Source organism: Pseudophryne corroboree, chromosome 2, assembly GCF_028390025.1.
Source record: "Pseudophryne corroboree isolate aPseCor3 chromosome 2, aPseCor3.hap2, whole genome shotgun sequence".
NCBI classification, from domain to species: Eukaryota; Metazoa; Chordata; class Amphibia; order Anura; family Myobatrachidae; genus Pseudophryne; species Pseudophryne corroboree.
The window spans coordinates 106,328,548-106,345,401 of NC_086445.1; the positions used below are offsets into that span (position 1 = coordinate 106,328,548).

The following is a 16,854-nucleotide window of genomic DNA, read 5'->3' on the forward strand; positions in this document are numbered from 1 at the left end:
AGAAACATTTCTTCAAAATGAAGACCAAAAACCCACTCATGGTTCTATTGAAAACAATTTATTTTATGGATTGACAATTCTAAAGGCAGTCCAGTATCATATTCCAATACTCTGCACTGGTGTAGTGTTTATAGTTATTAAATACATTTAAAGTCACAAGGGGAGATGTATCAGAGCTTGGAAAGAGACAAAGAAACTACTAACCAATCAGCTTCTGACATTTTTCAAACACAGCCTTTCAAATGACAGTTTGGAGCTGATTGGTCGGTGCTTTATCTTTCTCCAAGGTTTAATACAATATCCCCGAAATGTGAAATTACTTATAAATATTGTGCCAAGTGACAAGCAACCTATAACGTACACTTCTCTTGTGCTCGGCCGTACAGCTTACAGCTGTGGTAGCTACATTGTTTTGTGATCTGACTGGTTGCTATCGGGAACACCTCATCTTGTCCACTTTAGAAGGTTTGATAAATCTCATCCACCGTACTTTGCCTTGACATTTTTCCCATGGAAATCTATCACAAGCGTCTCCGGATTTGAGACGCATACTGTATCTCCAGCAACATTTGCTATAGAAGAACGTCACCCTCAACAGTAAGTAACTGAGGAGATCATGCAATTTAGCCAAGGAACCAACAGTTAACGTATGACTGGTGGAGCTTATGTACACAATGTAAAAATAGGTTTGTCTAAAAGATTTTGGTTTCGTAAAAAAAAAGAAAAGAAAAAAAAAACAAAGCCATAATTGACCAGATAACAAAAATATACTTCAAGGTAAATTTAAAAATACACTTCATCAGCTGGTGCCCTATAGCATAAAAATAATTGGCTACATAGAATTAATTACTATATAAAAGAAAATTAAAAAATGTTAATAGGCAGCTAGATATTTGGCTTTTTTCAAGAGTTTTTCCCCATATCCATCGCTTGTCGGACATCTGCAACAGCCTCCGGGACTTTCACGATCATTCCGTTCATAAACGGCCGCAGGCAAATCTGGCAGCCCAATCTCGACCTACGATGGGAAAAAAAAAACGAAAGTATGCTGCTTAGACACCCACATTTACACATAGCAGCTGCTTTTTACTTATCGAACACCTTACTTTCTATCTCTCACTAATGTGTTGCCTTGGGACGGTTTGATTGGGCCGGCCTGGGGGTGTCCCACACCCTGGACTTGAACCTTTTGGGCGTGATATACCTTTTAAAATACCGCCCTCTCTCCTTTCTAAAGTTGTCCCTGTTATTGCGCATATCGCGCCCATAGTAATCAGGTTAGCTGCGTAACGGGTTGGGTGTCCTCACTAGCGCGGGGGTAGCGAGCTGTAATAATTATACCACACCCATCAGCAGAAACAGAACGTGTGTGGAAGGGGGTGAAAAGAATTGAATACCGCCTTAGAATGTTAGGGACCTAACTGATGAGGTCACTTGAATGCGGTGGGTAGGCCCATACTTTTGCCCAAAATTACGCAAAGAACCTAATTTTTATTCAATGTTAAATTGCAAAATGTATTACAATTATTCTGATTAGCAATGTTTGGAGAGTGCACCTGGATTTTTTTCCCCTGTGACTGGCACTACAAGTCTCAGCATGGTAGCACCTCTACTTATATTTTGTTAAGGTATACAGTCCAGGCCCAACCCCCCACCACCAAATAGGCACCCACATCAATCACGCATGCGGGTCTTTTGTTCTGTAGAACAGTGTGTTAGAGGAATATGTAATGTTTGTTTTACTCTTATTTATGCTATTGCTCACCTCCCAGAGAGAATGTATATGGCACTGGTAGCGTTTTGTCCTAGACAGGACACACGCAGTAAGAAAGGCTCCGTGCAGGCAGCTATAGTTCTCAAACTGATACAACATCACTGACACACGCCTAATAATTTTTCCAAATTAAAGACCTGAAATATTACAGCCCGCTAGTATCTCCTGACAGAGGAACACAAGGACATAATACAGAATCTTTACGGACAGTAGCCTCCTAAAAAATGACATTTAACCTTTCATTAAGATCCTACCGCAAGTGTATGGTTGATGTCCTTCACCTGAGAACCCTTTAACTATACGGGTGAGGTAGATTAGACTTAGGTCGACCACTATCTGTCAACAGTAAGTAGGTCGACATGGTTTCTAGGTCGACATGAGGTTTTGGGTTTTTTGTTTTTTTTTACTGTTTTTGGTGTAGTTTTCTCCGTACAGTGACTGGGAACCCCGATTAGTGCACAGTGTTCACTCGCCATGGTTCGGACAAGTTACCGTTCCCAATTGTAGTCCACGTGGATAGTAAAATATGAAATAGTTCGAAAAATGAAAAAGAAAAAAAGTGAAAAACTCATGTCGACCGTGTGTCATGTTGACCTAGAGTCCATGTCGACCTACTTACTGTCAACCAATAGTGGTCGACCTAGACCAGGCCTGGCCAACCTGTGGCTCTCCAGCTGTTGTAAAACTACAAATCCCATCATGCTTTGCCACAGTTTTGCCATTAGGGAATGCTAAAACTGTGGCAGGGCATGCTGGGATGTGTAGTTTCACAACATCTGGAGAGCCACTGGTTGGCCAGGCGTGACCTAGACAGTGTCAACCTACTTAATGTCGACCTCAAGACCGGATCCCAACTACCCTAGTTTGGCAAAGCAGGCCTTAGCACGTTAGTCATGCCATGGTTCGTCTGTCTTTATCGTAACAATATTTGAAGTGCTAGACTGGTAACATATGTGACCTGTGACCTATACATTTCATTAGTTCATGCCAGAGTTTACCCAAACTCCGCCATTACAGTCAAGGTTTTTAAGGATATCCATGCTTGAGTACAGGTGGTTAAGTCAAATTGACTGAGGTATTAAGGGGCCTATTTATCAATGAGTTCTAGCCATTTAAAAGTCATTGCATATGATAAATGGCACTCCAGCCAATCAGCTCCGAACTGCCATGACAAATGACAGTTAGGAGCGGATTGGCTGGAGCGCTATTTATCATCCGCAACAAGTTTTATTAGCTAATACAGATTGATTAACAGGCCCCTAAGTCAGCGCTGCTGATCCTTGCCAACTGACACAATAATTTCAGTGCCTGAGAAGGCATGAAGGGCATGCAAATATGGCGCTGCTCGTTACCCAGTACCTGCTAAGAAGATAGAGTATCAGCAGCTCAGATATGTATTAACCACCTAATTTTAAACGCTGGGGACTGCAAGTACTGTAAAGATCACCGAGGTAAAATAAATATCACTGAATTAAGTATCACTGAGGTAAAATAAATCAATGAGTAAAAAAAACTTGTTGCGTAAGATAAATGGTGCTACAGCCAATCAGCTCCTAACGGTCAGGTCTTTGAACTATGACAGTTGAGAGTTGATTGGCCCCTTAATCTGAGATATTTGTGATCCTAGAACTAGCCTTTAAACAGCAGGGAACATTCATACTCCCATCTATCAAACATTTATTCAACCACCAGTTCGGGCAGTAAACCAATGTGATATTATAAGGGCCGGAGGTACGTTTGTACCCAGTGACTGCACACGGTGACCAATATTCTTCTGCGTGTAGGCAGCCATGCAATTTACAACGCTAATCTGACAGGTTAGCGAACAACCATTGTAAATGCCCCAATGCAGGGGAGAGACGTTACGTTTCAGTGAGGCCGTAAGCCAGATCCAGCATGTCCATCTCCTCGTCAGTGACTTGTTCCAGCTGTTGAAATATATGATCCTCGAAAATGAGGTGACAGGTAGAGCAGGCCAGTGTCCCTTCACACGCACCTAGTGAGGGAAAATACAGAGCTGTGAAATATTTTCATAATGCCAAGGGGAAAAACAAAAACAACAACAACAACAACGGAAGCCAAAATGCAATGTCCCTTCAGGTCAGCAACCTGACACCTATACAGTAGTTGTGGCACCGACAGTGAGCATCTTCCTTCCTCTGTATGATCTTCCCTAGAGGAATACAAACATGAAAGTCCGGAAGATTTCCAAGAGACATGCGTTTTACAAAGGAGAGGAACTCAGTGGTGAGGGCACACACTGCAAAACCACAGGGACCAAAACAAGTCCACACAACTTAATTCTTCCGTTGTGACAATACACTGTTGGGTACTTGTCCTTGGACATAGAGAAACAAAGAACCCCAAGCAACAAAAAGTCCAACATAGCAGACACAGCAGCTGGTCACGTTTTACCAGTGGCGTGCGGTGAGGTCATTGGCTGGTGAGGCACTGCAGCCATAATGATCCGCAAAGTCCGGCGATGAACCTTACCGCCACTTGTGATGTCATGGAAGTAGGCCGGCAGTGCCTACTTCTATTTTTTTTTATTTAAACATTCATTTATTTTTTGCAAATATGTGTTTTAGCCCTTGAGTTGAAATAGTTGGGGCATTGAGATCAGAGTTAGGTACCCCTTTTTACACATAACGGCAGACAGCGTGCCCTTTTTACACATAACGGCAGACAGCGTGCCCTTTTTACATATTACAGCAGACAGCGTGCCCTTTTTACACATTACGGCAGACCGCATCCCCTTTTTACACATTACGGCAGACAGCGTCCCCCTTTTTACACATTACAGCAGAGTCCCCTTTTTACACATTACAGCAGAGTCCCCTTTTTACACATTACGGCAGAGGTTTCCTTTTTACACATTACGGCAGAGGTTTCCTTTTTACACATTACGGCAAACAGCGTCCCCCTTGTTACACATTACAGCAGACAGCGTCCCCTTTTTGCACATTATGGCAAACAGCGTCCCCCTTGTTACACATTATGGCAGACAGCGTCCCCCTTGTTACACATTATGGCAGACAGCGTCCCCCTTGTTACACATTACAGTAACAGAGCAACCTTTTTTTTTTTTTACACATTACATCAGCACAGTCGTGTGTGTGTGCGCGCGCGTGTTGTTGGTACTCGCCTTAGGGTAGGGGGGTGCCACGATCCACCATCCACAGGAAGCAGACACTCTCGGTTCCTGGTGCTGGCATCGGCGGCGATGCTCCGAAGCCCCTTAGAGTGGCAGCGGGAGACAGCCGGCGGCAGCAGGAAGCTGGTCTCAGGGGCTGAGTAGGGGGGATGACTTAGGAACGGCGGCGGCAGGACTCTGGGACGGAGGGACAAGGGGAAGGTGTGTGGCTAAGACAGCGCTCACACTCCCTTGCAGAGGCGGGACAGAGAGGAGGACTCTGGGACTCGCAGCTCCCCTCCCGCTCTGCTGATTCCGGGCCGACAGGGGCAGCCGGCAGCTTTCCGCTCCGCCGCTGCTGGTCAGTCTTAGCGACAGGTGCGTGATATGGGTTGAAAGCACGCCCCTGCCAAAGAGGCACTTCTACAAAGTGCTGCTTCAGCTGCATTTTTTAATGGGCTTTTACTGCCCAATTCTTGGTCCCGCCTCCCCGCTTCATGCCCTTTGCACTGACAGCGGGTTTAAAACTAATATTTTAGACACTAAGAATTATTAAAATAATATAAAGCCTAACGCATATACTTATGACACAGAATGTGTGTCAAGTATTTTCTTTGTATTATTTGAATGATTATGACAGGGGAGGCACTGCCTCCCCTGACTGCATGTCCCCGTGTTTTACCTACTGTATAGGTCAACTGAACCCTAAACTGAAATGCTGTGCACAAAGCAGGAGGGTAAAAGCCTTTACTGGGTCTTACGGAGTCTGGCCGCTACAGCAGTAAATCTCAACTCCAGGCTTCAAGTATCATGAACGGGTCATGGTGTGTAGATGTCTTTATTTATGCACAGGTGAGAATCTTTGTTGTTGGGTCAGTAATTACCCTGCCTGCTTCCACAGACAAATCCTCACAATACGACCTGCTGGGAAAACAGGAGGGCCGAGAACCACTGCAATACAGCTTAATTAAAGAGGAACGATTATTTCCTCCCCTTTCTCTGCCAACAGGTAAATCCAAAATCACAGCAGAAATTTACCCCTCGGACTTGAAGAGACATTGGGGCCGGGGGACATGTATCAAACCTTCTACACAGTGAAGTGGGCAAGTAGAGAAGTTGTTCATAGCAAGTGAAAGCTTGGCTTCATACAAGACATAATATAATGTAATAAGATTTAAGCACTACTTCTGTTTTTACAAGATTACAACTCTCAGCAAGGTATTATTACACAGATTATGTCGGATAGCTTTAGCCAACAATAATACTCCAGTTGTTTCAGGTTTAGGATTTTCCATTAATACCAATTGACCCAAATCTTATTCCTCCATAAGTCATTTGAAATTTAATGAGAAGAGTAACAGTCTACAAACAGGGGTCACGTCCAATAGTTCAATATAATTAGTGGCTAGCTCAGGAAGGGAAAGTCTTATTCTGAAGAGCTGGGATTATATAATAATCACACATATAGGACCTCATTCAGCTCGGATCGCTATTGAGACAGAAATTGAAATTCTCAATCCTGCTTCTGCTAAAAATCGCATGTGAAAAGACGCCCAGAAAGGTAAGAGACGCCCACGATGCAATCGCAAAATTGCAATGCATACGCAGAATCAGAGTACCACTGGCAACTGCGGTTGTCCCAGGGCTACTCAGAATAATGAGAATGCGGTCGTATTCTGCTGGAGTGTAGGGTTACAGAGCCAGATAGACTGGTGCTGACTTGCCAGCCCTCGTTCCTGCCACCGTTACTTTTCTATCTTCTCTTTATACTGTTATCAATACACGGTTACATTAAGAAAGATCAGAAGAACCAGCGATGCTGGGTATACACTGTCAGATAAAAGGTCTGTCAGGCTGACACACATTTTATCTGACAGCCCCAAAACCTAACAGATATCACAGCCATACACAGAGATACGTCACAGTGTACAGCACATGATATCTGCGTTCCTCCTGTGGGGAGGAAACCTTTCCCTGTACCTCCATGAGGAAGGAAGGGGTCAAATGTCACGTGGTTGGCTGCTGCAGTGCATACGCTGCCAAATGCATCCAAACAATCATTGATCAGTCGGGGCATGATAGAAGGTTTTTCATGCCTAACCACCCATTCACAGCTGACCGGTCGCAGCCATACACAACTGCAATTAACTGGCCCGATCCACCAATAATCTGCTCATCATGCCAAAAAATTGCATAATGTACGTACGGTATGCCTGTCTTAACAAGCGTAACTAAGACACCATACGGAGCGAGGAACCTAATGCAACAATGCAGCTCTGCTACAGGTAGCAATTCCCGTGCTTGTGTACTTTCTCTTGAATTTTGCATCTTCGCATACAAATTTGCTTATACATTACTAGGTGTTTAGGATTAGTACGGTTACTGCAATAGATTTAGTATAAAGTAGCAGATTAAGCATAATGATGCTTGGCGCTGGCCACTTATAGCAGACCTCTGTTTTTTGCCTTTTTTCCCTTTTTCTGCCTACTTCAACAGGGTCCTTTTTTCTTTGTTCAATCTTACACTGGTTTCGTTTAACTGCGTGGCTGTTCACGAGACCTCAGAAGGGAGAAGTTCCCTAGTTCGGTTATGCCTACTGGGCCCCGATTTCGGAAGTCTGTTACCTCTTCTCGCTTTTGCCACTTTGGGAAACTTTAAGGGGCATAGTGTGGATAACAGGGGTTTTCCCCTTTTGATTTACCATTCAGCTGTCATCTTTGGTTCTCTCTGGGTGGTTTACTCGGCTGCGCTTCAAACTACGTTGACCTGAATTTTAGGTCTCTGCTCTTTCGGTTTTCTTCCAAAAGAAATTAGCCTGGCGGCCGTAAGGTCGGGCACTCTTTCAGGGAGTACTCTATTGGCAACTCCCACTTTTCGACTGGGGTTACGGCTGAGCTTCAGACTCAGCGGTCGTTTCTTCCAGGGGGGATGTCAGTTTTTCATATAAATCTGACAATGGTGTTTTCGGCCCTCTTTGAATGTTGTCAGGGCTCGCCGACTCTCTCTACAGAGGTCTTCGGCTATTCGACGAAGTGTTTTCTTCTTTGTTCTGTACGATGCTCCCGTACTAAATAGCCGGGGTCCCAGCATAAGCTGGGCCGTTGGATACATCTGACCATCAGACAGTCTTATTTGCGGTTGCTCGGGAGCCTCTGTTTTCCAATTCAGCGCACTCTATGCGCGTTGTGGGACCTTCGTGGGTGTCTGCCCTTGGGGTCTCCATGACTACTTTATGTCGGGCGGCTACTTGGTCGGGCCGACATACGTTTGTCAAATTCTATAAGTTTGACACTTTTGCGGCCTCTGCATCACAGTTTGGCCTAGCGGTTTTGCAGGACTCTCAGCGCTCTCCCACCCGTTTTGGGAGCTCTGGGACGTCCCCATTGTAACTACGCTCCAGTGGCCCCTAGTGGATGAAGGAGAAATCAGGATTTTGGTACTTACCGATAAATCCCTTTCTCCGATTCCACAGGGGCCACTGGATGCCCGCCCAGCGCTGTTTCCTCCATGTTTTTTGCTTTAAGGTTTGCAGATCACTAGGTGCCTGCTTGTTGAGTTCAGGTTAACCCGCTTTTTGTTAAGTTCTGTTCCAGGTTTAGTTTGTGTTATCCTGGTTTACAGGGCGTCATTAACCTCCTCTACCTTAAGGTTGGTTTATTCCAGCTCTCCTCGGGCACAGTTTTACGTAGACTGGCTTGGAGGGGAGATAGTAGGGGAGGAGCTAGCCACAGTGTTAGAATTTTAAAGTGCCAGCTCCCAATTACTGCCTACTATTTCCCATTACTATTACTATTTTCGCAGTGGGCAAAAGGGAAGCACAAGTGTGCTTTTTCCTGAATTTTGCATCGTAACTCTTTAAACACAGAATTTGACGGCAGATAAGAACCACTTGGCCCATCTAGTCTGCCCATTTTTTTTTATCCTTTAGGTAATCTCAACCCTTTTTGAACCTTAATTCTTTGTAAGGATATTCATATGCCTATCCCAAGCATGTTTAAATTGCTCTACAGTCTTAGCCTCTACCACCTCTGATGGGAGACTATTCCACTTAACCACTACCCTTTCTGTGAAGTCATTTTTCCTTAAATTTCCCCTGAACCTCCCCCCCCCCCCCCTCCAGTTTCAGTGTATGTCCTCGAGTTCTAATATTTCTCTTCCTTTGAAGAATGTTTCCCTCCTGAACTTTGTTAAGACCCTTGATATATTTGAAAGTTTCTATCATGTCCCCCCTTTCCCTTCTCTCCTCCAAACTATACATGTTAAGATCTTTTAGCCTTTCCGGGTACGTTTTGTGATGTAGGCCATGCACCATTTTAGTTGCCCTTCTTTGTACACTCTCTAATGTATTTATATCCTTCTGGAGATATGGTCTCCAGAACTGGACACAGTATTCCAGATGGGGCCGCACCAATGACCTATACAGTGGCATTATCACTTTTTTCTTACTACTGATTCCTCTCCCTATGCAACCAAGCATCTGACTTGCCTTTCTCATTGCTTTGTTGCATTGCTTTCCTGCCTTCAAGTCACTTGAAATAGTGACTCCTAAATCCCTTTCCTCCTCAGTAGTTTCCATTATAGTACCCTTGATACTATATTTAGCCTTTGGGTTTTTGAGACCCAAGTGCATGATTTTGCATTTTTTAGCATTAAACTGTAGTTGCCACGTTCTTGACCATTCTCAAGCCTACCTAGGTCATCAATCATTTGTTTTACCCCTCCCGGTGTGTCTACCCTGTTGCATATCTTTGAATCATCTGCAAAAAGGCATACCTTCCCTTGAATACCATCTGCAATGTCACCAACAAAGATATTAAAGAGAACTGGACCAAGTACAGATCCCTGGGGTACTTCACTGGTAACATTTCCCTCCATAGATTGCACTCCATTAACTACAACTGTCTGTTTCCTATCCTGCAACCAGGTTCTTATCCATTTAACCGTTTTATAATCCACCCCCACGCTTTCAAGTTTATTTAGCAGTCTGCGATGTGGGACAGTGTCAAATGTCTTACTAAAGTCTAGATATGCTACATCTACAGCTCCCCCTTGATCTATTATTTTTGTCACAGAGTCAAAAAAGTCAATAAGATTTGTTTGGCATGATCTACCACCAGTAAATCCATGCTGTTTTGGATCCTGTTTTAAGATATTCCACAACTCTTTCTTTTAATAGTTTTTCCATTACTTTCCCCACTACTGATGTAAGGCTTACTGGTCTGTAGTTACTTGCTTCTTCCTTGCTTCCACTTTTGTGCAGTGGAACTACATTTGCTCTTTTCCAGTCCTCTGGAATAGCACCTGTATTTAGTGACTGGTTAAATAATTCTGTTAACGGTGTAACCAGCACATCTTTTAGCTCTTTGAGTATCCTTGGGTGTATCCCATCTGGTCCCATTGATTTATCCACTTTTAGTTGTGAAAGTTCTGTTAGGACCTTCTCCTCTGTAAATGTCCTTTCAACTACCTTATTTTTATGAATGTCCTTGCAACTTAACTGTGGCCCCAATCCCTTCTTCTGTAGTAAATACTGAGCAAAAATAATTATTTAGGTGATCTGCTATTGCCTTGTCACCCTCCACCAAACGCTCACTCTGTCTTAAGTCTTATTATTCCTCCATTTGATTTTCTCCTTTCACTTACATACTTAAAAAAAGTTTTGCCCCCTTTATCTACTGACTGGGCCATTTTTTCCTCAGCTTCTGCCTTTGCACGTCTGATCACTTTCTTAGCATCCTTCCGTCTGTCAAGATACACCTCTTTGTTATTATTATTTTGAGTCTGTTTGTATTTCCTAAAAGCCATCTTTTTTGCTTTCACACTAGTTGATACTTCTTTTGTGAACCACACTGGCTTCCTTTTCCTGGTGCTTTTCCTAACCCTTTTGATACAAAGATCAGTTGCACTTCGTATTGCACTTTTCAGTTTTTCCCACCTCTCCTGCACTCCTTCCAAGTTCCACCAGTCCGCCAATGAATCACTTAAACATCTCCCCATTTTTGCAAAATCAGCATTTCTAAAATCCAACACCTTTGTTTTTGTGTGACAGGAGTTGGATCCTGTCTTTATACTAAACCATACTGCTTGATGATCACTGGATCCCAGGTGCTCACCCACATATATGTCGGATATCCTATCACCATTTGTAAGAATTAAATCTAAATATTGAATCTTTGCGAGTGGGCTCCATCACCAATTGCTTGAGAGATGCTCCCTGTAAGGAATGTAGAAATTTGCCACTTGTAGCTGAACTTGCAAAAGACCCCTCCCAATTTTCATCAGGTAAATTAAAGTCTCCCATGATTATGACTTCTCCCTTTAAAGCCATATTAGTGATGTCCAACAATAGGTTCCTGTCCAAATCATGCCCCTGGCCTGGTGGTCTATAGATCACCCCAATGCGAATAACATCCTTCTCCCCGGTTTCTATGGTGACCCAAAGGGCCTCAGTTTTGTCTTCAATATTTTGTATTAAAGTAGCATTTATGCTTTTTTTCACATATATTGCTACCCCTCCTCCTATTCTTCCTATTCTATCCTTCCTAAATAAATTGTATCCTGGTATAGCTATGTCACAGTCATGATTATCATTGCACCATGACTCTAATTGCCACAAAATCCAGGTTATCCCTTGTCATTATCGCAATTAGCTCTGGAATTTTGTCTCCTAAGCCCCTAGCATTTGCACACATAGCTTTAAGAATTTTGTCTGTGCATTTGTTATTAGTAGCCATGTCCAGACTGTACAAAATAAATGACAAGTTTAAAGTTGAAATGACCTGTTTGGGGATGTTGCTCAGTGTTTGAGATAATAAAAAAAAAAAAAAAAAATTATATATATATATTATATATATATATATATATATATATATATATATATATATATATATATATATATATATCTCTCTCTCTCTCTATTATTATTTTATTTTTATTTTTTTTACTAATCAGTAATCACACTGTGTCCTTTACACCATGAATACACCTCCCTAAATGTAAAGATATAGTACACCTCTTTAAGAGGTGTATGTGAAAATATCTGTAACAGGAAGACGTGAATCGATGTTGCCTCAATGGTTCAATGTGGCAATGGAGTGGGTAGTGTTTTCTTAGCATACATTTGGCCCCTTAATACCAATGGAGCAAAATTTAAATGCCACATCCTACCAGACAGAGTTGCTCACCGTGTTCCCCCCTTTATAGCCACAGTCTCCCCATCCTAGTCTAATGGCTATGAAGCAGGAAAATGCATCATGTCACAAAGCACAAAGGGGGAAATGTACTAAGCCTTGGAGAGTCATGAAATGAGAGCGAAAGTATCAGCCAACCAGCTCCTAACTGTCATTTCTCTAACACACAGCCTGTCAAGAGCTGGTTGGCTGTTACTTTATCGCTGTCCACTTTTTCTTTTCATCTGATGCGTCCTGTCAGAAAATAAGAGTTATGGTAAAATGTACCTTTGTTAACTTTTTCTTCGAGGTCCATAGGATCCACAGGGTTAACCTTGGGGTATGCTTGGTGGAGACCAGGATTCAGGCACTGAACAGCAAAGCTTTGAGCCTCCCAGGATGCACTGGGTCCCTCTCTCCTCATACCCTGCCCACAGCTCAAGCTCTTCAGTTTTAGTTAACAAGTCCAAAGCAGGAGCTGGAGAGGAGAGAATGAAGAATGGTACATATAGGAAATACACGCTCACTTGTAGGAGAAGGGAACTGGTGACCCAGAAGAGTAACCCATTGAAGCTAGGTGCATCAGGGTGGGCGATCTGTGGATCCTATGGACCTCAAAGAATAAGAGTTAATTAGGGTAAGTTTTACCATAACTCTTATTTTCTTCTTCAGGGTCCATAGTCTCCACAGGGTTAACCTTGGGGATGTTCCATGGGTGTAATGGGTGATTCTCCAGAAAGTGAATATAAAGTCCTGTGCATCACTCCCTTTTAATTTTTTTTTCCTTTTAAAATGGTCTAAGAAATGGTTAAATGAAAACTTAATTGCTTAGTAGCAATGTCTAACCCTAGAACTTAAGACCCACTGAAATCTTGATATTTTGTAGAAGTATGTTGTTTGAATTTGCGTAGCTGTCCCGTGCATCATGGAGAATCGCCCTAATATGGAAGTGAACACTACTAAGCTGAAATGAGGACATTGCAGCCAAAGGATGCATCCTGAGAGGCAAACGTATCAAAGGCATAGAACCTAAGAAACGTGTGGGCAGAGGAACAAGTAGCAGCCTTGCATAGTTGTTCAGCAGGCAAGCCATGGTGAGCTGCCCATGAAGGTCCCAAAGAGTGAGTACTGTATTTGGAACTGGAAGATCAGCTTGCGTGTAAGCCTGTGAGATGGTGAAGCGGAGCCAATGAGCCAAAGTTTGTTTATTAGCTGGCCAGCCACGCTTGTGGAATCCACAACCACTAATCTTTTTTCCTAATGGAACTGGTACAGTCCACATAGACTCTCAGAGCATGGATCACATCCAACAAAGCTTCCTCAGGTGAAAGGCCATGGAAGGCCTGTACTACAATTTCCTTGTTGATATGGAACTTGGATACTACCTTGTGGAGGTATCCCTGCTTAGTCCTAAAGACAGCCCCATCATTCTGAAAATTAAAAAAGGGGGGACTGCAGGAGAGTGCCCCCAAGTCAGATACTCTGTGGGCTGAGGCGATGGCCAAGAGGGAGAGTGTCTTTGTGGTCAACCTTTTGAAGTCAGCAGTATCAAATGGTTCAAAGGGAGGCTGTTACAAGGTCCAAAGAACCAAGGACAAATCCAAAAGGAGCCACTGGAGGGACAAAGGGATGTTGAATCCGGAGTAAGCCCTGAAAGAAGGAACAGACATCTGGCAAGGGAGCAAGTCTTTTCTGAAACCAGACGGACAGAGCAGAAACTTGAACTTTAAGAGATGCAAGGTGGAGACCCATGTCAAGGCACGCCTGTAGAAATGCTAGGAATCTAGATATCCGAAACACTAGAGGATCATAGTGGTGATGAGCACACCACAGAGTAAGAGTGCCATATACGGTAATATATGCAAGCCGATGCCAGTTTCAGAGCATCTAGCATGGTTTGAATAACTGCACTGGAAAATCCTTTATTCCTTAGCATGGATGACTCAAGAGCCACGCAGTCAAAGAGTAGCAAGCTAGGTCTGGATGTAGACAGGGACCTTGTGACAAAAGGTCTGGTCGAAGTGGAAGCGGGAAGGGCGTGTCTATGGAGAGACACTGAAGATCTCTGAACCAGTGGCGCCTGGGCCAGGCATGAGCCACTAGGATGGTTGTGCCACCCTCCTCTTTAGATTTGCGTAGCATTCTGGGAAGGAGAGATACTGGAGGGAAGAGATAAGCCAGATGAAAGGGCCACGGGATTGTTAGAGCGTCCGGATCCCTTGTCCTGGACCTGTACACGAGTACTTTGCGGTTGTGTCTGGAGGCCATGAGGTCCACGTCCGGAAGATTACATTTGGTCACCAGAAGCTGAACGATGTCTGAGTGTAGAGACCACTCTCTGGCGTGAACAACCTGGCGACTGAGGAAGTGTGCTTCCCAGTTGAGGACCCCCGGGATGAAGATCGCGGAGATGGCAAGAAGGTGCCGTTCCACCCAGGCAAGAATCTGTGCTACTTCCTGCATTGTGGCGGAACTGTGCATGGCCCCCTGCCAATTAACATACAGATGGAGCCCTGCTGATCTATCCCTTTAATAGGATTAACTGAGCCAGTACGGTCGGACTTAATCCCTGGTTGTATTATTCTCTCTGTATTATATTGCAGCTGAGAACAATAGATGAAAGGCTTATGCTAATAAACCTTGGTGCACCTAGGCGCAGCAGAGAAGGCTAGATGAGCTAGGCTCCATCTGTAAGGCACTGCCAAGGTGTTTTGTTTCCCCCAGCACCCTGAATGATAGCAGTAACCAGATTTAAATCCCATACAATATCTTAGAATTCAGAGATCTCGGTTACATATATCTGCGCAAATGTATGTGTAAGCCCCCAAGCCGCGTCAAGGCCTCTCTGCATATATATATTGGGGGTCTCTAGCGCTATATCTAGGTGCAGGGCATGGCACCCCCCCAAAAAAAAAAAAAAAAAAAAATCAGCATAAGCCAGACAGCCCAGGGCAGCATACCAATGAAAAAACTAGAATATTAATAGATTAGTGTTTAAGAAGCCGAAGCTATAGAAAAAGTGATACAAAAATCAGATGCAATTAAAAATAAGATTTTACTCACCGGTAAATCTATTTCTCGTAGTCCGTAGTGGATGCTGGGAACTCCGTAAGGACCATGGGGAATAGCGGCTCCGCAGGAGACTGGGCACAACTAAAGAAAGCTTTAGGTCACCTGGTGTGCACTGGCTCCTCCCACTATGACCCTCCTCCAAGCCTCAGTTAGGACACTGTGCCCGGACGAGCTGACATAATAAGAAAGGATTTTGAATCCCGGGTAAGACTCATACCAGCCACACCAATCACACCGTATAACTCGTGATACTATACCCAGTTAACAGTATGAATATAACTGAGCCTCTCAGATGGCTCAACAATAACCCTTTAGTTAGGCAATAACTATATACAAGTATTGCAGACAATCCGCACTTGGGATGGGCGCCCAGCATCCACTACGGACTACGAGAATTACCGGTGAGTAAAATCTTATTTTCTCTGACGTCCTAGTGGATGCTGGGAACTCCGTAAGGACCATGGGGATTATACCAAAGCTCCCAAACGGGCGGGAGAGTGCGGATGACTCTGCAGCACCGAATGAGAGAACTCCAGGTCCTCCTCAGCCAGGGTATCAATTTTGTAGAATTTAGCAAACGTGTTTGCCCCTGACCAAAGTTGCAGCTCGGCAAAGTTGGAAAGCCGAGACCCCTCGGGCAGCTGCCCAAGATGATCCCACCTTCCTTGTGGAATGGGCTTTTACAGATTTTGGCTGCGGTAGTCCAGCCGCAGAATGCGCCAGCTGAATTGTGCTACAAATCCAGCGAGCAATAGTCTGCTTAGAAGCAGGAGCACCCAGTTTGCTGGGTGCATACAGGATAAACAGCGAGTCAGTTCTCCTGACTCTAGCCGTCCTGGAAACATAATTTTTCAAGGCCCTGACTACGTCCAGTAACTTGGAATCCTCCAAGTCCCTAGTAGCCGCAGGCACTACAATAGTTGGTTCAAGTGAAAAGCTGATATCACCTTAGGGAGAAACTGGGGACGAGTCCTCAATTCTGCCCTATCCATATGGAAAATTAGATAAGGACTTTTATATGACAAAGCCGCCAATTCTGATACACGCCTGGCCGAAGCCAAGGCCAATAACATGACCACTTTCCGCGTGAGATATTTTAGATCCACGGTTTTTAGTGGCTCACACCAATGTGATTTTAAGAAAACTCAACACCACGTTGAGAACCCAAGGTGCCACTGGAGGCACAACCGGGGGCTGAATATGCAGCACTCCTTTTACAATGTCTGAACTTCAGGTACTGAAGCTAGTTCTTTTTGGAAGAAAATCGACAGAGCCGAGATCTGTACCTTAATGGAGCCTAATTTTAGGCCCATAGACACTCCTGCTTGTAGGAAATGCAGAAATCGACCTAGTTGAAATTCCTCTGTTGGGGCCTTTTTGGCCTCACACCAAGCAACATATTTTCGCCATATGCGGTGATAATGTTTTGCAGTTACATCTTTCCTGGCTTGAATCAGCGTAGGAATGACTTCCTCCGGAATGCCCTTTTCCTTTAGGATCCGGCGTTCAACCGCCATGCCGTCAAAACGTAGCCGCGGTAAGTCTTGGAACAGACAGGGCCCCTGCTGCCGCAGGTCCTGTCTGAGCGGCAGAGGCCATGGGTCCTCTGATATAATTTCTTGAAGTTCTGGGTACCAAGCTCTTCTTGGCCAATCCGGAACCACGAGTATCGTTCTTACTCCTCGCCTTCCTATTATTCTCAGTAC

At 44.1% G+C, this 16,854-nt stretch overlaps 1 protein-coding gene across 1 annotated transcript in view; it reads right to left on the minus strand.

Moving 5' to 3' along the window:
* Positions 1-42: 42 nt before the first annotated feature.
* Positions 43-16,854, minus strand: part of FDX1 (ferredoxin 1) — a 63,259-nt gene continuing 46,447 nt past the window's right edge. Inside the window, exons 3-4 of the mRNA XM_063951589.1 lie at positions 3,641-3,770; positions 43-1,018 (exon numbers count right to left, since the gene is read on the minus strand). Coding sequence (XP_063807659.1) covers positions 904-1,018; positions 3,641-3,770 — 245 coding nt within the window. The 3' untranslated portion in view covers positions 43-903. The remainder of the gene's footprint in view (positions 1,019-3,640; positions 3,771-16,854) is intronic.